Source organism: Mesocricetus auratus, unplaced genomic scaffold (assembly GCF_017639785.1).
Source record: "Mesocricetus auratus isolate SY011 unplaced genomic scaffold, BCM_Maur_2.0 Super-Scaffold_100025, whole genome shotgun sequence".
In the NCBI taxonomy this organism is placed as follows: domain Eukaryota; kingdom Metazoa; phylum Chordata; class Mammalia; order Rodentia; family Cricetidae; genus Mesocricetus; species Mesocricetus auratus.
Window position 1 is genome coordinate 9,384,540 of NW_024429206.1, and position 25,170 is coordinate 9,409,709.

General features: G+C 47.9%; 1 protein-coding gene across 1 annotated transcript in view; it reads right to left on the reverse strand.

Moving 5' to 3' along the window:
• Positions 1-25,170, reverse strand: part of Fbxw8 (F-box and WD repeat domain containing 8) — a 97,700-nt gene that overhangs the window by 17,621 nt on the left and 54,909 nt on the right. The window contains exons 6-7 of the mRNA XM_005078994.4: positions 15,990-16,186; positions 12,832-13,038 (exon numbers count right to left, since the gene is read on the reverse strand). Coding sequence (XP_005079051.1) covers positions 12,832-13,038; positions 15,990-16,186 — 404 coding nt within the window. The remainder of the gene's footprint in view (positions 1-12,831; positions 13,039-15,989; positions 16,187-25,170) is intronic.

Consider the following 25,170-nt stretch of genomic DNA (forward strand, 5'->3'; position numbering starts at 1 on the left):
CTCGGGACCAGATGCCATGGTAGTTATGTGGGCCTGCATCTGGCCAGGTGTGTGCATCTGAGTTTGGTGATAACTGGCTGGGACTGGGAACCCAGTAAACCTAACATTCATTCCAGTTTGGGTCTTTTCCTTTACTCTTTAACTCTTTCCTCCACTCCTGGGTGATCTTGAGGCCCCACAGGAGATGATGCTTCATCTTGCCCCAGCCCCATGGGGTCTGACAAGCTGGCAGACCAGGAAGCCTGGCAGATAGCTTCTCAAAGTGCAAGTCAAGTCTGTTAGCAAACAGCCCTTTGCACTCACATTCTGTTCCCTCAAGGAAGCAGTACAATTCATGAGAGCCCAAAGTGATGGGAGCACTGAGACCAGAAAGGAAGGAGGGAGCCTGGCCAGGGGATGCTCTGGGGACAGCTGACAATGCCAGGTGGGAACCCAGCATCTGGCAGCACAGAGGCCATCACAGCTGAGATCTCTGTATAACCCTGAGCCATGGGGTGAAGGGGCAGCTCAGCTCAGCCTGACAGTACAACCCACCACCCAGAGCCAGCAGCCCCCTGAGGTACCTACACATCAACAGCAGCCATATACTCGCTCACAATAAACGACGAATCCTACAGCTTTGACAGAGAGAAGCAGGGATGGCTAACAAGGCTTGGCAGTTCCAGGTAAAGGACAGAGTCAGGGTGCAGACAGTTGCCTACCTGTGAGACAGAGAGCAAACTGAGTGCCTTTGAGACACTGAACCCAGAGTCTCTAGAAATCACAGGAGACAGATGGGCTAACATTGAGGGTGATCCAGGGAGCAGGAAGCTGGTTTTGAACATCTCAGAACACAATGCAGAGACGCAGATGGGAGGGAGTGGGGCTCAGCATGCTGGTCCAACACACATCTAACCTGAGCTCCACCGAGCAAACAGAGACGCTTCCCACAGGTACAGCCCGAGTGTTTTCTATGGCTGAAAGACAGCACAGAACTTTCCAACAGGAAAAATGAAAATAAATCCAAATGGAGATGCTAGAGGGAGGCCACAGGCTAGGACCTTGTACTATGGTTCTGTTGTTTCTGATACTGGCTGTGCTGGGTTCCCAGGCTGGCTCAGAACTGGAGGACCTGACCTTCCAACAGCAAAGAAGGGAGGGGTGAGCAGTTTTGTCTCACCAGTGCCAATGGATGTCAAAACCAGCAGTGTCTTCAAGGGACTAAGCGAATGCCTATCAACCTAGAACCATGACAATCTGGCCATCACACTGGCCTTCAAGAGGGATGGAAAAATGAAGACATTTCCGTTAGAAACACAGCCCCAGGCTTCACTAACAAAGCAAATAAACAAGAAATTGCTCCAGAGAAAGGTCTGAGAGGTTGGGAGGAATAGCAACTCAAGTAACAATGTAGAAACATTAACAAACACTGTTACACAGCCAGTGTCAGCACGGCTGTGGGTAGTAAGTAACAGAACAAACTCTAGCCACTATTCCAGTCAAATGCCAGAAGTGAGGGAAATGTCCCATAGCCACCAGATGCCAGCCACACGGGCTGAGTTCAGGACAACGACTCTGGAATCCGGAGCAGTGTCTGGCGTACTGCAGGCTGAAGGTGCACCAGATGAGGGAGATGAAGCATGTAAGCGTCATGCGTTGTCTACCCACGGCCAAGAGCAGCACTGTCTTAGAAGAGACAGGGTGGTTAGTCTGCTGTCCACACAACAGGTTGGCTGCCCTGGGCAGTGCTGCAGCTCCCTAGGTGCAACTCTGTAAGCACAAGACCACAGGTGCTCATTTTCATAAATACAGAAGACAGGCAGGGAAAGGCTACATTATACATCCTGGTAAAGACAAGCGAGACATTTCATTATACAGCAAGGTGTGCACGCTGATTCACACACAGCAAAGTATGTAAGCTGCTTCACACACAGCAAGGTATGTAGATTACTTCATACACACAGTAAGTGTGCACACTGCTTCACACACACAGCTAAGTGAACAACCTGGGAATTCACAGGTGAGCTAAGATTAAAAAAAAAAGATAAGAAAGATGGACAATTGGGGAGGGCAAGGAGGCTGGGGAAAAGAGTAAATCACACACAAAACAGCCAATAAAAAATAAAAAAGCAGTTAATATACATGAATAATGGATGTCTGATTTAAAAGCAGTTTACTCTGATATGATGTAATTTTTGACAAGCAGCCAGAGAGACGATTTTAAGTCCTTGCCAGAGATAAGTCATCACGTGAAGCCTGGCGCGGCTGTGTCTGTGACCATGTGGAGAATGACTTTCACCACTGCCTCAGAGGTGACTTCACTGTTGGCAAACAGAGACCTGCTCTCAGGTGCCCTGAGCAGCACCCCACCAAGACACAGCACTTGAAGACATGGCTCCCCCACCATGAGCACAGCTCCCTGAAACAGCCCCCCCCCCCCCCCCCAGTTTCCATGACATGCTCTGGCACTGTCTGCGCTCACTCACACAAAGGGAAGAAGCCTGGCTGCTTTTGTGTTTAAGTTTTAATTGGAGTGACAAACCCAAAGGCCAAGATATTTCAGGGATGGGACGGTGTTGCTGAGCGTCGCCAGGCACTGGGCAGGCAAGGCCCACACACACTCCCTACCACGTGCCAATGCACCTGCAACCCTGGCCGTTCCAGGACTGGGCTCTTCCTGGGAAGGCAGTGCCAATCACATAGGCTTGCCAGGCTTGGGGCTTTGTGATGTGGGCAGATGTCTACAAAGGACCAGACCGAGGCCAAACCAACACCTACTGTGACCTAAGCCTGAAAGGAACCAGAGGGAGTGTGTCCCTGTGGTGTCCAGGATGCTGGTCCCCATGTCTCTCCTGACACACGCCCAGGGCAGAGCAGAACAACAGGTTTCCTTAGAGCCCCGAGCAGATGCAGCTCCCGCTGCTTCAGAGATTTCCATCCATAACCATCACCACAGGGAAGGGGAAGATGTGACCACCATGAGCTCAGTGAAAACAATACAAAGTGAACGCTTGCCGTCAGTGCCTGATGACTCACCCCTGCCTGGTGTGCCTCATCACAGACAGCGGCACAGTTTCTAACACTCCATAGGTGTCAAGCACATGCTCAGCATGGGCATGCGGGATAGGGTCAGCGCATGCACCTTAGAGAGAGAAACCAACGCTACACACCAGGACACCAATTCTTAAAGTAAAAGGCAACAGTGTCTTAAGTGGGAGGGCAACAGGTGAAGGGCTGGTGATTGGGGCTGTATGGCCTACAGACTGATGATGACATTGTCTAGGAAACTCAGCCATTTACCTAACCATCCTTTCTTCTGAGCAGCCCAACTTCTGTTTCAGCTCTAAATTAGACCACACAGAGGTTCAGAGAGTAGACAAGCTGAAGGCCCCTAGACTAGGCTGTGGGGACAAACGGCTGCTCAAGGGGCTGGACCAACAGAAGAGCCAGAGCCTTTTGTGTGGCTGCACAGTCCACACACAGGGTGCCTTTACTGGCTGTGTCCATCCCCAATCTATAGCGACCTCTGCTCACCGCAGGGTCGGCGAGGCTATCCCTGAGGGCCTGCAGAGCAGTGTGGCACCCGCCTCTCCCAAAAGTCCTTCTGAATACACCCAAAAGAGACACCAACACCTGTAATAGCCATCAGGAAACTGAGTTGAAAGCCATTTGAAATAGATTGCCCCACGTTGTGCAGGGAACAGCAGGGAAGCTGGCTTCCACACTGGAGTGCCTTTCCCTGATCCTCGCTAAGAATGGCAGTTCCCACAAGCCAGCACAGTTCTGTGTGCAGGACTCTGTGCTCACAGCTCCATCTGCCCTTCTCAATGCTGTAAGGTGGGGCCACCACTTTCCTCACTCTTCCTACAAAGAAATGGAGCGGACAGAGAGCACATTCCTTGCCTAGCTTGGGAGTTCTGGAAGTCGGTTTCAAGCCTGGGGGTTGGCCTTCAAAGCTCCTGATCTGTAAACTTCTTCCCAAGGGCACCTGAAGTGCAGTCCCAGCACCAGTGTCGACAGTAGCTATGGCAACGCCACACACTGCAGGCTCTCGGCCCTACCTGGGGAGGACACACTGATCACCAGCTCTGCTCCTGTGGGTGCTGACCCCGACCTCTGCACTCCACTTAACTGTATTGCTTCCCATCTGTTGAAGAACTCCGGGTCCCTGAGCTGCAACCCCTTGCTCCTGGTCTCCTGGCCACTGTTCTAGGGTAGGCTATAGTGCAGGAACAGGGTAGAATGTGAGCTGCCAGCTCGTGTGTGCTGAGATCAGGAGAGGAGCTGCAGGACTGACACTGAGGACTATTCTTCTGAAAGGACATGGGGAGAGGGAAGTGGCGGCATCTTCCAGTCCTGAGCAGGAAGGAACACCATATTCAAGAGGGCAACACCTCTGGGCTGTGTAGACGGACTTATTGTGTAAGTGTGGTGGAAGCTAAGTCTGACTTCTGAGAGTTTTGAAAGGCAGGCTACAGGCAGGCAGCAGGGCCTCACCCACCATGCTTGGTGCTGGCCATTTTCCTGATAAAACTGGAAATACACTTGGTGTATGTGCATGTACTGGGGAGTGGGTATGTGGGGGGGGGATACAGGCGTGTATGTGTGTACATGTGCATGCACATCAGAGAGAACAGGTGTGTGTGTGTCGTAGCGTGCAGGACTGTATGTATGAGTGATGGAGTGCAGGAATATGGGTAAGGGTAGGAGGTACAGGTGTGTATGTGTGAATATGCCAGGGACTACAAGCGCTTGGGAGTGGGGGTGCAAGGACCTAGCTCTGGAGGCATTTCAGTGTGCATTTCAAAATCTCCTGTGAACAAGGCATACGAGTTTCCAACCCCAGTAAACAGGGAAGTGGAGCCCACAGCCCACGCTAGGAACAGGAGGAGCTCGTCCAGTGCCCTAGCCTAGACACTGACGGGGACCCGAAGAACCCTGTATGTGGAACTGGGCTTAGGTACAGTGAGCTGACCCCCATGTGTGCACTATCCTTGAACTGGAGGGAAGTGGTGGCTGGAAACCAGGTCATGGCAGCCTCATTTTAACACTCTGCAAACCCCATCACTCTGCCTGAGTCCTTTAATTTAGCAAGTGACCACTCAAGAGTGAGATGAGCTAGAATTTCCCTCTGCCTTGCTGCAAGGAAATCCATCCTGCAATTAACTGCTGAGGGAATGTTGTGAGGAGTAGCTTGGTGCCCACTTTAAGTACTTATGCAACTCAGTAATTGATGTTAGTGCTAACCCCACTCTAACCCAGGGCCTACAGAAGATAGAAATGTAGGCTATGTTAATACAGTCTTCTAGGTGCTGGGTGAAAAGCCCAAGTCCCCTACTTTAACTGTGTGTGCTGTGTGTCCGTGCTCTCCCACCCTCTCCCTGCTAACCCATCAGTCTCAACTGTGTGAACTAAGCAGGAGCATACAGCTCGGCCCACAGTTACTGTTTTCACTCTTGGAAAGAGGCAAACAGTCCCGCCAGGCCCCCTCAGATCCTGACTAGCTGTAAAACATGCTGATTTTTAACACTAACAAACGTAGCTGCTGTCTGGGCAATATTTACCCCGAGACTCATCTGGCACAAAGAAATCAAAGCCATCCCCATCTGTGCTGAGGAAATAATCGCAACAGTCAAGTCCAAGTTCACAGCCTCCCATGTGTGTGGGATGGTGAACCAGAACAGGAATTCTACATACAATCAGGGAACCCAATAGAAAAATCAGACCCTAGATAAAAATCCAATCTTAATTCAAAAGTCTAATAAGAAGGGGCAATGGACATCGTATACTTCAATATAATGCTTTATAAATTTGTTCAATGCCTTCAGAATACTGATGGGTTTCTTTAAAAATCAGTTAATATTACAAACGTCAGTGGCATCCAAAACTATGAGTGTGTGCGCAGACAGAAGCTCTCTGAGGTGTGGTCCAAGCCTGCCAGCAAGGCTATACAATGACTCAGCACTGGATTAGCTCATTACGTTAGCTCCACATGGCCCCTGCTACTCACAGGCCTCCCTTTTTCAAGGGCAGTCCCAGGAAAAGAAACCGAGCTGGGCTCCCATACCTCCCAGGGATCACTGGGGCTCCAACCAGCCGGTGACACCCCAGGCTCCCCTCCACAGGCCTGTTGTCCCAGCCTGCACAACTCCAGCTTCATTCCAATGCTAGAGGGCACAGGAGCACCAGTCATATGCTAAACATCACCCCAATTTCTCAATCAGAAAAATCAAGTCAAGTAACTTGCCTAAAGTTTACCTGACTCCAAAAGCCCTGCTTAAGCCCCCTGGCGAAAGTCACTGTTCCCTGTATAAACCTTGTACCATGTCATTTCACCCTTCTAGGAACCAGGAACCCTAAACCACACTTAGCTCCCCCAAAGAAACAAGAAGCGTCTTTCACAGAACCCTTCACACTGCACAGCATTACGGACGCTCTATTCTGAGGCTTCAGAGGCCTGAGTTGAGTGGGGCTGACAGTCTGAAGCAACCCTGGGGCTCCATGGCAATACTTCAAGGTTCTCACTGAAAGTTGGAGAGTGTCATTATCTTTCATTATCAATAATACCAACAAGAGCAGTTATTGGCATTATTTTAATACTAAAATTCCCACAAAACAACCTTGAATGTTCATTTCCCACCCATTCATCTTTGAGACTCTCAGTACTCTGGAATTCCTTGGTTCAGAGTGTCCACCTCCTCCAAAGAAAGCACTTTTGCATTTCTGGGCACTATTCAGAGCCACAGGTCAAGAGCCCAAAGGGAGAAGCATGCTTGATTCATCTCTTTCGAGGACCCATCAGACCCTGAACAGCCGGCCCCACGCAGCCAGCTCTCTAATGTGACAGAATGTAACAATGCTGGACCTTCTTCCTTCCAGAAAACTAGTCTCCAGGAGTTAGTTAGCCATCAACTGCTCAACAAAAAAAATCAAATACGGAAACAAAAAAAAGATCAAAGTTTTTGGTAGAATGTGAAAACATTTTATGTACTTTCAAATTTTTACTTATTTGTTCTGCATGTGATGTGTCAAGTTCAGGTTCTCAGAAACAGAACCCTCAACAAAAGAGAAGCTGGCTCTCTGCTTCTGGCGAGACATGGCAGAGTGTGGCCCATCTGCAGCCACACTTTGACCCCTGAGGCTCCAGACAGACAGCTCACCTTGTGGCCAGTGCAGACAACTAATCCCAAGCCTCTTCCTGGCTGCATGTGGGAAGTCATTAGCTCAGAGACTTGAGCAATTATTTTCTAGCATGATATAAGCTGCTGCAGCCCAAGCCAGCCTCCTTGCCCAGCACATTCCAGCCTGCGATGACTTCACCCCTCGCCCTGATTAGAATGCATGCCGTGTGCCACTTAATACAATCTGCCATCAAATGCCAAGTGCTTCAGAACTAAATTGGGAAATATGTCCAGATACATAGAATGATGCTAAGAGCACTAAGTGGGGCTCCAGCTCCCTTTATGAGGCCTGAGACTCAGCAGCAGCATGATGCTCCACCCATGGCAGGTCTGCCTCCAGTACCATCTAATTCAGGCAGCAAAGGGATTAATAAAGGAGGCACGCATGCTATTATAAATGGCCACAGAAAGCAAAGCCCTGCTGATGGATTCAGAACTGTCTCACACACACACACACACACACACACACACACACACACACACACACATACACACACACACCATACACACACACACACACACACACACACACACACACACACACACACACACACACACACAAAGAAAAGACAAAACAAAATCGAGAAGGCTGCTTGAGCACACCAGGAGCATGGGAAGAGCTGCGTTGACTCTTCACTGCAGTATGAAGTGATGTGTTCAAGACACTTTTCTTTTGTTTCTTCTATGGTCACCTGCTACTCAGTAATGGCTACCTGTAGAAAATTTACCACTGAAGTCTGAAAACCCAAGAACAGACATCAAGAATTCAGAATACATTTGTACTGCAAGTTGAAAGACCTCTGAGCATTCTCTCTTATTGTGGAAAAGCTCATTCCTGCCAGCAGCAAAGAGCACAGTCCTTATAGAGAACACACAAGCCTTGGCTACTCAGCACCCACTCACCTAACCCAAGTCATGTGGCCATTCTTCATTGACAAAGAAGAAAACTATCCAGCAGAATCGTAGACCCTCAATGGAGTACCCAACAAGCAGTGGGGAGGCACACAACACTGTATGTCACTACTCTTTCTACCATGACACTGGCCCAGGAGGGCTATTAGCCCTGTCACATGATGCTAGTGAAGCCATGGAGCCCAGCAGTCACCTCCCAAGTAGACAGACGCAAAGTTTAAACCGAACATCAAAGTCAGTCAAAGCTCCACACTTCCCTAGCAGCCGCAGAGGAAGGACACCCAGGAACTCTGGAGTGCGATGCTGGTAGCCCTCAAGGACACCCTCAGTACAGAGCAGCACTGTCACTGTCATGAAGGAGCACACTGCTGTGACCCAGCAAGTCCTAAAGGAGGAACGCACCTACAAGCGCTGATACAGGCCACACTCTCAAGAGTGGCAGGCTGCATGGGTGAGGCCACCAATCAGCTGCTATGCCAGAAAGTTCCAAAAACTGACAGCATAATACCAGAGAGCTCTACGAGGTGTCTTACAAAATTACCTGCAAATCCCTGCAGGCAAAAACAAGATGCAAAACAGTAACATAGAGTTCTACCATTATGCTTGTTTTCCTGAGACAGGGTCCCTCTATGGAGCCCTGACTAGTCTGCACTCCCTGATCATGCTGGGCCTGAACTCAGATCTGCCTGCCTCTGTATCCAGAGTGCTTAGGACTAAAAGTGTGTACCACCACATCCAGATTCATCCACACTTTAAAGAGGGAGGGATGGTGCTTTGCTTGGAAGCACATGGCCCATCTCAGAAGGATACACAAGAAATGGTCAACCAAATGATGGGCAGGAGGCTGGAGCAGTGGCTCAGAGGTTCAGAGCACTGGCTGCTCTTGCCAAGGAATGGGTTCAGTTCCCAGCACCCACATGGTGGTTCTTAACCATCTGTAACACCAGTTCCAGAGGTCCACTGCCCCCTTCTGGCCTCTGCAGGCACTGCACATTCATAATCCACAATATATACCCTTCCACATAAAAATGTTAAAGATCTGACTTCTGAAGCAAAGGCTAAAATATAAATTAGACATTTTTCTTTGACTTTATTTGGCCTGACCACCAAATCAAGTCTGGGAATAAAGTCCCACGGGAGTCCAGCTGTGCAGAGCACTGGCTCTCTCAGGCCTTCCAGCATGGACCTCAGAGGACAGTCCTGCTCCCAAGCTCAGGAAGCTAATCTTTGTAAATGGCTCATTAACAGAGTTCAGTCACTTGACGGCCCAGTGTAGAGATATGCCAGAGACACTGACATGGTGAGTATCCATGACGACCATATGACAGGCTGGCTGGCTTGCTGAATTGAAAGAGGACGGACACTGAAACACTATTACTCAATGTTCATGCAGCTGTGGTGCCAATAAAACACCAGAGTGGTCAGCATATGGTACAAGGACACTGTCCAGTGACAGAAACAGCACCCTTGGATGCGCCTACAGACTACAGAGAGTTACGGCCCCAACTAAATCCCATCTCATATGAGTCTCAGCTATAGAGGCCAGAGGCACAGACACAAGTGCCAACCCCCCCCTCCCATGTATGCACCACTCCAGGCAGACGTGCTGCTAGGTAGCTCACAGCACCCTAATAAATGGCACAGTGGCTTGCATTGCCAAACTGAATGCACATGATCAAATCACAGTGCTCACAAGCAAACAGTCACTGAACCTCCATGGCATGGCTTAACCGACATGTACCAGGCAACTGTGGTTAACACCCAGTAGTTCCGAGGAAGAAGACACAGTGAAGATGAGGAGATGCTCCGTGAAACTAAAGCACAGGGCCGACAGGTCACTTGGTCCTTGTCTCCCTCCCCAGGTGGGTGGCATTCGTGTTGGAGAAACATCTCCATGCTAAGGAATGGGCATCTGTGGATTAGTGAGGCACTCACAGAACATTTGCATGACTGACTGACTGCTCCTGTCAAACTGTGAACTGAGGGGCTTAGCAACACTCTTGTGGTCAACACACCTCCATGCCTCACTTTAAAAGAGCAACAAGGGCTGGGCGTTTGTGGTGCACGCCTTTAATCCCAGCACTCGGGAGGCAGAGGCAGGTGGATCTCTGAGTTAGAGACCAGCCTGGTCTACAAGAGCTAGTTGTTTCAGGACAGCCTCCAAAGACACAGAGAAACCCTGTCTCAGAAAAAACAAAAAAACGAAACAAAACAAGCAAACAAAAAAGAGCATCAAAAACTAATGAGCAATTTGTAGAGCAGGGCATCTTTAAATTAACATCTTAATCAGCTGGTTGTTACAATCAATGCTTTCACTGGGTTGGAAATTCTATGACTAGAGGGAGTTAATGCATCTCTGTTAGTTAAGGAGCAAAACCTTTGAGCATAAAAGAGGAGCAAAGCTGAGAGTGAGGCTCAGTGACAGAGCCCATACTTATTAGCAAAGTAAAGCCCTAGGTACCTAAAGAGAGAGAACCGTTAAAAATACCAAGACTTCTAGCAACGAGTGTTAATATCGCCATCATCTGACTTCACTGAGAACATTAAAAACAAACAAGGTAACAAAACTGAAGGCAAAACAGACAAACTAAGTAGTCAAGTCCTTCCTCCGGGAACCAGAGCCTTTCCAGAGTGGAGAAGGAAACGAGAGAAGACGCCGGTGCTGCCTCCTTGCCCTTCCTGGGAAGTCACTCCAGTGTCCTCCCCGTGGGCCTCCCAGCTAGGAATGAGGGAGGGGCTGACCCAGCACAAACTGCTGCCTTCCAGAGAGGTCTTTGGTGCCACTGACGGGTCTCCTTATATGTGTAAGTAGAAGCCAAGATGCTTCAATTTTTTAGCACCACACTGCCCCAAACAGTGGCACCTATGAATTGTATTTGACTGCACAGCTCAAATATATGGGGCTGACAGCGGCTCTGACATGAACCAAGTACACTCTCAGCAGAGCCCAAGCTTATCAAAAGAGGAAACAGGCAGGGGCTGGGGGAACAGATACTCAGCAGCTAAGAGCACTGGCTGCTCTTGCAGAGGACCCAGGTTCAGTTCCCAGCTCCAATGACAACTCCAAATCACCTGTGTGTAACTCCAGTTCCAGGAGCTCCAAAGCCCTTTCTGACCTCTAAGGGCATACAGCATGCATGCGGTGCATAGAAATACATGGAGATAAATGACTCACACACATAAAATATAAAATAAATTAATCTAAAAAATGTTTAAGCCGGGCGTTGGTGGCGCACGCCTTTAATCCCAGCACTCGGGAGGCAGAGGCAGGTGGATCTTTGTGAGTTCGAGACCAGCCTGGTCTACAGAGTGAGTTCCAGGACAGCCTCCAAAGCCACAGAGAAACCCTGTCTCGAAAAACAAAAAAAAGAACAAAACAACAAAAAAAAATGTTTAAGAGAAAGAGGCAGAAGGAGGTCTAGGCAACTTGCTTGAGGTCACACTCAAGGGGTCATAGGGGACAGGGCTGGGAAGCTCATGTGTAGAGCCTGCCTCTCCAACTCAACACCACTGCTGTGTAGGAAAGGGAGTGCCTTCATTGGGAGAAAGAGCCCTTGGCTCAGGTGTTTGTTCCCAGGAAGACCCTGACTGCCAGGGGGGTTGAGAGCAGCAAACCATAAGGAACCTAAAGCCAAAGAAAACCCGTGAATCTCCCCGTATTCCCATCCAAAAGGGGAGAGTTCTATAAACCAGCTTTAAGACTGAGGACTTGGCCGGCAATCAGGATGCTAAAAACCTGCAGTGATAAAACACGGCCATCATCCAAGAGTTAACGAAAGACTCTCTTCCTGTCTGGCTCCCAAACATCAGCAGGCACTTTCATGCAGCTAATGACAACAGAAACTGTAATGTAAAATTTTCATTTTTTCCCCTAATTTTATTATATTACTATGCATATGTGCATGGGACACATGCCATGGTAGGTACATGGGTGGAGGTCGGAGGATAATTTTGTGGAGTTGGCTCTTCTCCTTCCAGGGATGGAACCTGAGTCATCAGGCTTGTATAGCAAGTATCTTTACTTGCTCAGCTGTCGCAATGGCTCTGCCTTAGAATGTGATTTAGCAATGACCACCTTACACAGTGATGCATATCCTAAAGACACACTGTACAAGGATCTCCTCGAGTTGCAGGTAGCATTCCCTGAGGCAGCCCAAACAGCGAGGGTGGCCAACGTATATGTACACCAGTGAGAACATTGGCTACACAGCCTATGAGCTCTAAACACATGCTGGAACTCTAGGGCAGAGCTGGGACATGAGATATGAAATGCTGTCTGAGGCACATTGCTGAGTAAATGTTACGCACAGAATAAGGCACATACCATGATCCCACGTCTGCAAAGACCTGCCCCTTGCCAACAGATGTGTCTAAGTATGCTAGACTCTTCTCCACTGACACCTGGAAACCACTAATAATCAACCGTGTGCAGCCAAGGAGCCACTCTTCATCTCATGTTCCATTTACTTGCTTGGAATTTTCTGCCATGCTAATGCATTGCCCTGACATGGTTGAAAACAAAAGAGCATCAAGAGTATTAACACACCACCAGGCATAGCGGTGCACACCACTACTCTGAGCACTTGGGAGGGGACGGGGCAGGAAGCTACATAATGAGTTCTAGGACAGTCTAGGATATGCGAGACCCTATTTCAAGTAACTAAACCAAACCAAACCAAGACGAGCTTAATTTTCCAGCTGCATTAAAAAATTAAATCCATGCTATTTCTTGCTAATGTACAAGTCACTGTTTCTGTACCTTGTTTCCTTCATACACCCAGCCCAGACTCTTCACTCCAAAGGCAACCTGGGTGGCTGAGACATCCAGACATGTGGCAGGCTGGCCGTAGACATAATGGAGGGTTCTGGCTGAGTCCTCGGCCTTCAGCAGGTACACCAGGTCCCCAGCTGTGGCTATTGCCACAGGGTACCTCCCAGTATTCGGGACTATTTCTAGGTAGTCAACCTGCAAAGAGAGGAGTTGTTTAGTCACCCACAGTCATCTGGACTTGGTCAAGAAAGGAATTTCCCCTATACATCAAGAGGGCAGAGGCCCAGCTCACAGAAGCAGTTGGGCACGGGGACCGTTTGTAGGGGATGAACATGGCTCCTGCCCAGATGAAAAGATGCCTGCGACAGCAGAAACACAATGCACTCCGAGAAGGAAGCCACAAAGGAAAGTCCATGGAGACACGGGTGGTTTTCACCTCACCATGAGGATCGGGAAGTCAGGTAACAGAGCTGGAGGTGAACAGGGGACATAATCCAGTCCAGCTCCTACTCAGGAATGACTGGCAATGCCTATCAGAGCCAAGATTGCTCTGACCCAGGAGGTCCCGCTAGCAGTGCTTACAGATCCCTGCACAGCCAAGAATTGTACATGGTGGCACTGCAGTGCCCGCCTGTCACTCTGCAGACATGACACCGCCACATAGCCAATGTCATACAACCACAAGAGAAACCCTGAAGGCTGCTTATGATTCAGTGGGATCACTATGGAGATGAACTGGGTTTGGGGGAGCAAGGGTATTCCCAGTGGTCTACCACCACAATTCTGACAGATGGGTGGAGCTTTAACGCACTTGGCTCAGGCATGGGTATGTCTGGTAGCAAAGGCTGTCTTCAAGGGTGGAAGCAGGCTGTGAGACGGAAAAGCATTTCCAGCTGTTAGTTTTACTGGGTCTTTTCAATCCTGAACATGGCAGTGTCTAGAGTTATCCTTATTTGTTTTGTTGTTTCACCAGAAAGTGAAAAAGTAAAACTCTCCCAGTTCCAAATGCAGAAAAACATTCTGAAAAACGTGTGTAGATACCACAAAGGCATCACCAGAGGAACTGTGTTCTTAGCTCTCTCCTCTCTGCCTGCCAGGCACTGATCACCCTGTGCTATGTTCCATCTGAGGACAGAGACCAGTACAGACAAAACACACTCTTGTTGCTGTCTTCTCCGACTGCACAGGGGGAAGATCACCCTTTAGAATGATCTGCTTATCCGCAGAGAAGTCTGCATCAGGCACACCTTAAAGTGTTGATGCCAAGGGTGAATCCACCGTGGAATTATGAAAATCCATGGTGTAAAGGACAGCATCACCCTGACAATCTGCCAGAGGCGCTCAAAAACCCTGAGTTCTGCCCTGGGGAGCTGAGCACAAGCAAACATCCGGTGCCTGTGCTAATCCTGGGCCCAAACTGCGCCGAGGCAGCCCAACATCTTGGGCTGCATGTCCATCACAAAGGCCAGCTGCTCCAAGCTAACACTGCAGACCTGGGAACGTTGCCACTGTTATTCAGGAAGCACAGCTAGGGAACAAAGATGGTTTGGCTCCATGGGCGGGGGTGCCTGATCCAGGGATGCTCAGTGCATACTGTGGCAACTTGGTACCCAGACGAAAATAATGCTCAGAGTTGACACATCCTCTCGCTAAAGAAAACTCATTTCTTAGTTTTTTAAAACAGACACTTTTTCGGCAGCCATGTAACTTCATCTTCCGGTTGGATTTCCAGCAGACCAAGAGGCCCAGACTGGCAGTGGCTGCCATTCACTGGGAGGTGTAAACGGCCTCAAAAGCTTTCAGTGGGCCCTGGGATGACACCTACTGCCAAGACAGGATTCACACTTCCTGGGGGTGATCAGCTTGCACAACCGAGCCCTGCACTCCCTGCACTCCACGTCTCTCTGTAGGCCCTGGGATGGGCTGACAGTGGCAGTCATGTTAGAGGAACCCCATATGAGAGCTGTGGAGCTGATCTGCAGCAGCAAGCAGCTCAGGGAGGCGAAACAGTGATGCCAGGTGCTTGCTATTCAAATCTAAGATTCCCACAGGGAAAGGGAGAGAGAAGCTGGTTCCAAGTCGCCATCAATCCTTGTTCAAGACCAGCTCTTCTGCTCCTCTGACTAATGCCAAAATGAAGTGTGCTCAAATTAAATCCAAATTCAGCACAGACAGATGGACACTGCCTTATCACCAAACCACCTCTGCTTGGTGAAGAAGATTCACATACAGCTGAACTTGTCAGAGCCCTGTGTGGAGCTCTGAGCTGGTTCAGCTTCACGAGCATCCCAGAGCCCGGCTCCCAACCCACACTGACCTCCATGGACTTCACTCAAAAGGTGTTCTCAATTCTAGAGGCAACACTGTGGGGTGAATGCTTCCTTCCACATGGACTACAATGTACCGCTGCTGTCCAGTTAGACGTCAGGCCAGAAATGAAGCTCAGGCTCCCAGGGTGAGTCTGCTATGCTAGAGAGAAGGAGGCTGGGATCATGGTAAGGACAAACTCCGGCACTGAACCAGTTCCATGTCTGCATGTGCTGCTGTGTTGTTTGGCTTTAGAAGTGGGGCTAAGGGTGGAGAGATGGTTCCGTGGCTAAGAGCAGTGCATATGTGCTGCTTCTTGCAAAGGGCCGGAATCATATGACCAGCTCACAACCACTTATAAGTACAGCGCCAGGAGACTATCCTCTCTGATCTCATGAGCACACACCCAAACACTTAATTAAAGAAGAAGAAGGAAGAAGGAAGGAGGAGATGAAGGAACAAGTAGCAGTAGCAGTAGTGTGTGTGTGTGTGTGTGTGTGTGTGTGTGTGTGTGTGTGTGTGTGTGTGTGTGTGTGTGTGTGTGTAGCTGGTGGGGCTGGTACCCTGGCCTCACGCACACTAAGTAAATGTTCCACCATTAAGCTATAGCCTCAGCCCCACACTTGGATGTGAGTCACAACTTCTCAGTTCAGAAACCAGGGGCAGGTCAATCAATCACTCTGAGCCATTCCTGACTTCTTAGAAATGAAGGAAATTCTATCACCCACTTCAGTGAGCTGTTGGGAGTTGCATAACAGAAGTCCCAGGCATCAATGCTATCTGTTTTATCAGACCCAAGGAGTCTCAGAATACAAGCAAGCAAACACACTAGAGCTCACCAGTTTCTGAACTTCAAATTCCGCAGCTACACGCCAGTACCCCTCCTCGTTAGGGTACAACATCACAACATCAAAAGCAGAAGCTGTGGCAACCGTTGCCTTTTCCCGGCTGAGCGCAAGGGCCTGTATTCTTGCATCATGCTCAAAACGATGGATAGGGAACTTCCCGGTCCTCAGGTCCCAGATGTTAAGAACCCCTAGGAGGAGCAATGCAGAAAGCAACTGTAAACCCAGTACACATAGGCACAGAATAAGCATGAAGTCATTGTTCAAATTTGCTACGTGGTGATGACATTTGTTTGAATCTGTTCCACTGCTTCCTGGCTGCAGGACTTGGGTTTGTCACTCCTCAACAGCCTCCTAATAATGGAGGCAGCAGTACCCACCACACAGGATTTGGGCAGGCCACGGGAGACCCTCCACAGACACTGCAGATGGTTTCCTCTAGGGCTCGTCCATAGAGCCAGCCCTAGCTCTCAACCTTCCCACCACGGGGCAGTGACATCAGTTACTCTCCGTCTCTGTGAGGTCCATTGTTTTCTTTCTTCCTGGAGCCACACTTTATCTCTGCACTGGAAATGCCTCGAATTCAGGCTCTTGCTCTAAAGAACCATCCTGCTCACAGATAGTAAGGTGTTGCAAGACTTCCAGATGGCCTGCAGCTGGTAGTCACAAACAGCGCCAGGGCCCTCCTCCAGGGAAAGGCTTAAACATGAGCTGCATGCACTTTTCTAAGAACTGTCTATGATCAAATGGAGGGTAGGCAGGTCACAAAAGACTCTGTGACATGGTCCCTGGCATATACTCTGGGAAATGTTCTCTTCTGCCTTAGAGGGAGATGTGCTACAGAAAATGCACAAGTGTCCCCTCCCTGCTAGAGGCCTCATCTTAATATGGCCTCTTGCAAATGCTTTTGTGAGTTTGTTCTGAGGCATCACACAGTGAGAAGTGCTGCACAGAGTCTCTGGGCACTCCATATCACAAGCCTCCTTTCACTGTTTACTACTCTCTAGTCAGGGAAGAGCAGATTCCCTTTCCACAGAGGCGGAACAGAGGAGGCTCCAAGTGGCTGGACCATCGATTCATGACCACTTGCTCTGTGAGACCGCTGAGCTGGGGTGGGACAACTGGGCTTGGTGAGGACTGGACACACCACCAAACGCATGCATGCCATGCTCTGCCTGGCATGGGAGCTGTTTGACACAGTGCACCCTGAACACATGTGAAGTGTATCTACAGACACGGTTTTCATTCTTAGGTGAGGGCTGATGTGGCTGGCATCCTTTTAACTGGATGCAGTAAACATGTAAACATGTAGTAAACACACCTCAGCACAAAGCTGAGTTCCAAGCTGCCTCAGACACTCAGGGATCCTCTATCATAATGGCCCCTCTCTCTGAGCACCTGCCATACTGTCAACATTAACAACCCCTCTTCAGTTGTATTTCTGTGTGTACAACTAGACTGGCCAACCCTTGTCAATGGAACCGGCATCACTGCAGTCCCCTAACACAAATTCTGATATGCAAGCATGTAGTGTTCTCGTGAATTAATTGTCTCTTTCTCACATATAATGTCCCTCTCTGTCCCTGGCTAGAGTCTCTGCATGAAGTTCACTTTGCCAATCACCCAGCATTCTGGCTTTGTTTCGATTCTTATTAAAACTAGCTTTCCCCATCTGTTTACCTTGCTTTGTGTTTTTACTTTAAAGTGGGATTAGGTCTGCAGAGATGGCTCAGGGGGCTGGAGAGATGGCTCAGAGGTTAAGAGCACTGGTTGTTCTTCCAGAGGTCCTGAGTTCAATTCCCAGCAACCACATGGTGGCTCACAGCCATCTACAGTGGAATCTGTACTCTCTTCTGGCATAAAGGCATATATGAAGATAGAGCACTCATACATAAAATAAATAAAATCTTAAAAAGAAAGAAAAAATAAAAAAATAAAGTGTGATTCTTGGAGGCAGATATGGTGACACACACCTGTAGCCTTGGCATCTGGAAGTATGAGGCAGCAGACTGACAGTTTGAGGTTAGCCTGGGTAACACAGCAAGTCCAGGATGAGCAATAACCTGTCTCTAAATACATACACACATAAAGTGAGTTTCTTGTAGATTGTGTGTGTGTGTGTGTGTGTGTGTGTGTATGTATGATCTTGTTTTTAAAATACGTTAAGACTACTTACATTTTAGATTTATTTTATTTTTAATTATGTAAGTGTATTTGTGTCTATGTATATGTGTATCACATGAGTGCAGGTGCCCATGAGGCCAGAGGCCTCAGATACCCTGAAGTTGGAGTTACAGGTGGTCATGACCTTCCCAGTGGATGTTTGGAAACACTCTGCAGAAACGGTAAGTGGTTTTAACCACGGAATCATCTCTTTGGCCCTACTACTTACTTACACTATTTTTATCTTTCCATGGATCTGGATTTTAATTATGTGTTTATTCCATCTTGATTTCTTTACTGGCCTACTAGCTGAAATTCTCCCTGGGATTATTGAGCAGCTGCTTTAGACCTTAAGATACATGCTTAGCTCACCATACATAGGCTAGCTTCAAGTGACGCTATTCTTCCACACCAAGTACAAGGACTTCACAGCTACACAGCCCTTTTCCCCTCCCGACCTCTGTACTACAGCCATCACACACTTTTGTTTTTACAGGAGCGGGTGGGCCAGCACCTTTTAGAGTGATGTGAGTAAGTAAGGCATCTACTTGTTTCCCCGTGTAATCACTAGCATCACTTTCAACAACATTAGACACCCAGAAGCTTTGGCTAGGACACAGGGTAGCAGCTGGGCAGCTCTGTGACAGAGCAGCTGCTCAGTGTGCGCAAGGTCCTCCTACTCCCTGCATCACTAAAGGAGGAGAGAGCTGAGGGGCGGGATGGACAGATACCAGACTGAACAGTTCCACCCAGTACTTCTCAACCTGAAAACTGCAGAAGCTTGAAAAGTGAATCCTTCTGCTACGAGAATGTCCCATGCTACAGCAAGGCGTTTGAAGAAAGAAGAGCCAATAAAGTCACACACTGAGCAAGGGCTTGCTGTGCTCTGTGCTGCATCAAGGGTCGAGTTAGGACAATATAAAACAGAAATCCATTACTGCATGGAGCGGAATTCTGGTGGCATCTACAAAGCATCTCATTTGCAGACCTCTGAAGATTTAACTGTCCACTTGATACAGCCTAGTCACTCAAGAAGTGAGTCCCAATTCAGGAATTGCATGATGGGGTAGCACCATTCCCTGGCAGGTGGTTCTGGGATGTGTATGAGTGAGCGAGCAAGCAACATCCTTCATGGTTTCTGCTTCAGCTCCTGCCCTACCCTTCTTCAGTGATGGACTGGGAAGTGTAACTCAAATAAACTTTTTCCTCTTCTCTAAGTTCTGGTCAGTGTTTTATCCCAGAAACAGAAAGGAAGCTATAAACTGTGTTCAGATCATAACACACACACACACACACACACACACACACACACACACACACACACACACACACACACGTCCTCACCCCCCCACCCCCCACCCCCCACCCCAGACAAGGAGCAGTTGACCTTTCTGGGCACTGAGTTGAGTTAGTCCATGTTCACACATGACTATTAAGGGAGATGTCAGAACTAAGCAGTTAGTTCTGATATGAAATCATCTGAATGACCATATTATAGTTCCAGCAGCTGGCTAGACTTGGTTTCTGGCATTGGATAGCATATAAAAAGGCAGGCTGTATGCTGGGTGTCTGCACTCTCCTGATGGTAGGTTCAGAGGGAGTATTGCACTTGCAGAACCTGATCAATGCTCACCTCATTTCAGTAAGAAATGTTCAGTTGTAAGAAACAGACCCCAATGGAGCCGTACAGACAGGCACAGGCTGTGTCCCACAGGACAGGACAGGACAGGACAGGACAGGACAGGACAGGACAAGTTGACAAGGGATCAGAACCAGCAACCCAGACAACACTGAGGACAAGGCCACTTTGTATATGCCACAGATCTCACCTCTAACCTCTACAACTGTTTCCTCCTCTTTGTTTCCACAATCCAGCTTTTTCTAAAGGAGTCGGCTCCGTCCCACAAGGGCTTCTACTCCAAGCATGTGAACCCTGGTCCATGAACAGGTCCTCAACCCTGGTCTGATCAGCCAATGCCAAGAGATGACTCAAGTCCTCCCAGCCTGTCTACCGCCTCCTGGCTTGGAATAGATCTTAGAGTGTGAAGGCGCTGAGAAGTTGCTCTGCACCTTCCCCCCTGCATCTCAGGCCACGGTAAAACAAGATAATCACTCAGCAAAGGCAAAGGAAGGTTCCTGGCAGCTACCTGGTGACTTATGAACTTGTCACCATTTCTTGCAGTATTCCCAAGCTCTGAGAGCTGGAGTCCAGGCCCCGCAGGAGCACAACAAAGGTAGCAGACATCCATCCTGAGCATCTTTCACATCCTGCAGAGGAGGTGCTGAGCTCCAGGAAGTGGCTGGGATGACAACAAAACCGGTTTACACAGAAGAAATTCAAAATGGGTGCAGATAAAGAAAGACACTATGTCTTTCAAAGCCCATCTGAGCGAAGACAGTGAGTGAAGGCCAAAGTCCCCAAAGCAGGCAGGGGCGGGACCTGGCAGCGCTGCTGGCTCACTGCTCAGTACCCTCCACCTTGATGAGCAGCCGGGCTAGAGACACTCAGCACTTGCCCTAGACCAGGAAGTCATTAGCTGTGACATGAGTGACGAGGGCCAGGCTTTGGAGGAGACATAAAGGCTGCTAAGCAGCTGTGGATGGGCACCCATGCCAGTCTGCAGCACGTCCCTCCACCTCCCAAAGGAGGCCAGCCAGAGTGTGGTAATGAAACTGCACATAGTAGAAATGGGATCTAAATGAGTCTAAGCTGATTTATGTTAGCTTTTGTAAAGATTACGCGTATCTGGGAAGTGCTACCACTGTGCAATCACGACGACAGTCCTTAAGAACTCCGCCTAATGGTGCTTGCGCACAATATTTATATTCCTCGGCATGGGAACAAGGACCATAATGGATACCATTTTTGTTTTATTAGGGATGCATATTTAAATTAATCTGCTATTTGCCTAAACAATTAGCTGCTTCTGTTTGTGTGCACAAAGCCAAAACTGCAATTAGGCTTCCATCAAAAAAATAAGTCCCAACTAAAACTGTCCCGGTGGGGCTGTAAGAGCTCAGGGCAGAACTTCCCCAATTACTTCTCAGCACAATGGTAATTATGTTAATTGCTTGAAAGGTAAATAACCACTGAACTGGTTTTGGAAACACACACTGGCATTGCCCCTCCCCTCTGATCTGCTCCATGTACCTACAGTTTAAAAGAGGTTACAGTTTAGATAGCCATACACCGGACCCTTTGACTACTATGTCTGACCATGGTTTCGAGTGTTCCCTTTGAAGATGTGTCCACTGTGAGCTCGAGCCTCTTGAGCTCACACGATTAACACCTGAAGCTCAGTCTCAGCACCATGACAGCTAAACAGACAGGATCAATTAGCTGTGTTCAGAGACACGGAATGAGCCGGCTATTTATACAGACAGCTGGCATGCTCCATTCCCACTATGGAAATAAATGCTTTCCTACAATCAGTTAAGAAGGACGCAGAGGAATGCTATAACACAGGGAAAAGCGTTTTTAACAGAGATTTAAAATGCACCCACAGCACTCACTAAACATAAACATGTACCTCTTCATTAACTGCACACACCACACTGAATCCAAGCAGCAGACACATGTCTGAGAGGGCCAAAGTTTATTGTATGGGTTAGTCTGTCTGTCTGTCTGTCTGTCTGTCTGTCTGTCTCTCTCTCTCTCTCTCTCTCTCTCTCTCTCTCTCTCTCTCTCTCCCCCTCCCTCCCTCCCTCCCTCCCTCCCTCCCTCTCTCTCTCTCTCTCCCTTGTGTGAAGAGGTCTCTGGCTGACCAGTGAGCCCCAGGATCCACCCGTGTCCACTTCCCCAGTGCTGGGGTCCTGGCATGTGGGACTGCCACTACACCACAGGGTGACCCTAAGAAGGCAGAGGAATCACTGAGGCATTGCTTTTGCAAAGTCTGATGCTAGCCACTGCTTTCCTGTCACGACACTGGGGGGAACACAGACAAAGCATCCAGGAGAGCTTGGGATGCTGGTCGGGAAGGCTGATTAGGGTGCTGGGGGACAGTCACAGTTTAACAATGACACCTAAAAGAAACCAGTACTTCCATCCTGTCATATACTTTCATAATGCTTGAATTCTCTCCACATGTAATGCTATACAAAAACACACATACACAACCTGTTACACATCTTATGATCTGACTAGTGTGAGATTTTTTCCAAGCATAATATGCATCATTTTGTAGAGGATATTTAATTCTGGCAGGCAAAATTAAATTAGAAATTCCCTCCATTTTAATGCAAAACCAATTTCTAAATGTTTGCTGCTAACTTGGATACAACTGATTTCTTGTGTATTCATGATATGGATTTTATACATAAATTATTGTGGGAAGGGTGTGTGAAAGGAACAGCAAACAGCCTTGGAATCCATGGAGGATGGCTCAGCAGTTAGCATAATCATGTTGAGTGAGCCTTGGAGAGGCAGAGCCCCGGGCAACTAGTGTCCTGAGGAACTCATGCTGTTATTGAACATAGCTCTACTCTCTGCCCTCATGGTCACCACCCTAATCTATGAGTTGTATGAAAACTCCAAGGCAGTTTTCAGCCCCTCACTGAGCAGTGTCACTGATACTTACAATAATAGTGATTGGCTTTTTCTAGGAATGGTTGCTAGAGTAATGACAACCACCACCTTAGAAAGAATTTAGACATGTAGATTGTTAGTAAAGTTAGGTTAAGATGCTGTTTTGCTTGGCTTTGGTGTAGAAAATCGTGGGGAGGGATTTAAAGTTTAGAAAGGCACACTTTTAATAGTTGAGTAAGGGATTCACTGAGGTCAAGGAACAAGAACAATGACAGTCTAGTTATCACTGCCTGACGTGCCTTTCTTGCTAAAGATGGATTGGTGACCAAAGACAATGATTAATTTCTTGTACCCATTTCTGTCCTCAGCTTCCTGGTATGATTTAATAAAAAAATTGTTGATGAGTGGAAATGAGTATTTTTCTTATGAATAAATGTTTAGATTTGTGATTCTTTAAGAACTTTAGTAAGATTACCTTTTGTGATAAATAATAAAATATCTTTGTAACTGCAAACAGCTATCTGCCATTACAAAAAGACTGAGTCAAATATACTTGGTTTGCTTCAAACTCTCAATTATAAAAGAATCAGTGCTTTGGGGGTGAATATGTTATGGCAGGAAAATTAATATAAAGAAAAATGTTAAATTACTATGGGTTTCTGAGAACATGCAATTTGTGATCATAATGTGATTTCTTCCTGTGCAAAGATTTTAAATTGTTTTTTTGAAAATATGTAACTTGTGGTTGTGAAGTAATCTCTTCTTGGATAAAAATTTTTGTCTTTGGAGGTATAAAGGGGATAAGAGAAAAATAAGAGAAGTTGAACAAAAGATATGGAAGGGAAACAAGAGAAAAGATGTAGAAGGAGAACATCTGGGAAGATGGACAGAGAGAACATCGGGGAAGATGGACAGGGAGAACATCGGGGAAGATGGACAGGGAGAACATCAGGGAAGTGGAGAGGGAGAACATCTGGGAAGATGGACAGGGAGAACATCTGAGAAGATGGACAGGGAGAACATCAGGGAAGTGGAGAGGGAGAACATCTGGGAAGATGGACAGGGAGAACATCTGGGTAGAAGGACAGAACAGAGAAAGAACAGGGTAGGAACAGCAGAAAGAGAAAAATAAAATGAAGAATTAGGCTTTGTCCCTCTGATAAAGTTCCCAAGTGTGTCTGTTCAGCACTTTGCCAACTCCACGCTTCCACTTCAGTACCTGACCTGCTAAGGGCTGGCCATTCAGCAAATTATCTATGGGTGTTCTTACTTCTTTTCCTTCTGTTTCTAATTCTCATCTTCTGCAACCTCTAGAAGCTCTGTGTAGCACTGAGCCAGCATGACCTGGTTTCTAAGAAGCCAATGCCGGGCATGATTAGTGATGGATTGGGCACAGAGTTCCCACAGATGCTCTTAAGCAAACAGAAAAATGTCTTTTCTGCTAAGGTATTTTGTAACAGCCCCCCCCCCCAAGCTTCTGTAAATGACCTAACCATGTCCCGCCCCCCCATGCACTGCTGTTACTATGTATGAGGAAACCTACTCATGCTTGTTGAAAGAATAAAAGCATCTTTGTGTCCTGTCACTGGACTGGGCAGGTTTTGTCCACCATGCATCCTGGAGCTCCTGCAGTCATCTGATGCCCACATGTTCATTCCCCTTGCCTTGTGCTGTGCTGTCTCTTGCCAGTATGCTAACGTAACTTTAGGCCTCACCTTTATTCTTCTCTAAGGGATGGCAATGTTGGAAAACCACAGCTTAACATATTTTATCCAGTTTCCGAGTTCCTTGTAACAGAAGAGCTGGACAGACAGCTCAGTGTGTAAAGTACTTGCCACATAAGCACAAAGACACACACACACACACACACACACACACACACGTGCATAAACACAGATTAAAAGAAAAACCTAGAAGGATAAATCCAAATCCAAATCCACAATCTTGAGCAGAGACAAAATTTTATGCTTATTATTCTGAAACCATTTCAAAGTCACAGAGGGTCTCATGAAGCCCTGTAAGCCATCCTCATGCCTCTGCCACTGTCTAACCACACCCTTTATGATGTGGTTAGATGGCTCAGTACTTGGCTGTCCTCTCCACAAGCCTGGAGAACAGGATGCAGCTCAGCACCACAAGACTCTGGGTTTGACAAGAAGAAAACAGAACGGAACACACAGTGGAATGCTGACTGTCCTTTAGTCTAGAACAGCTGTGAGAGACTGTCCTAGCTCTCCAAAACTCTGACCACCCCCTAAGAAGGGCAGCCATTTCAGGGAATGAACCTCCATTTGGGTTTGTCCTTTATTGTTTCATGACGATGTGGGACCAGTGGGTCAGAGCTACACTGTGCTGGTCTTGGTGAGCTGTGGTGACTATGTCAGGTTGAGTCATAAGTGACAACTGACTGTCAACATGGCCCCTCACTAAGACAGACTGCCAAGCTCACTCTTCTCCCTTTTAATTAATGTTTTCTGAGGGTACTCT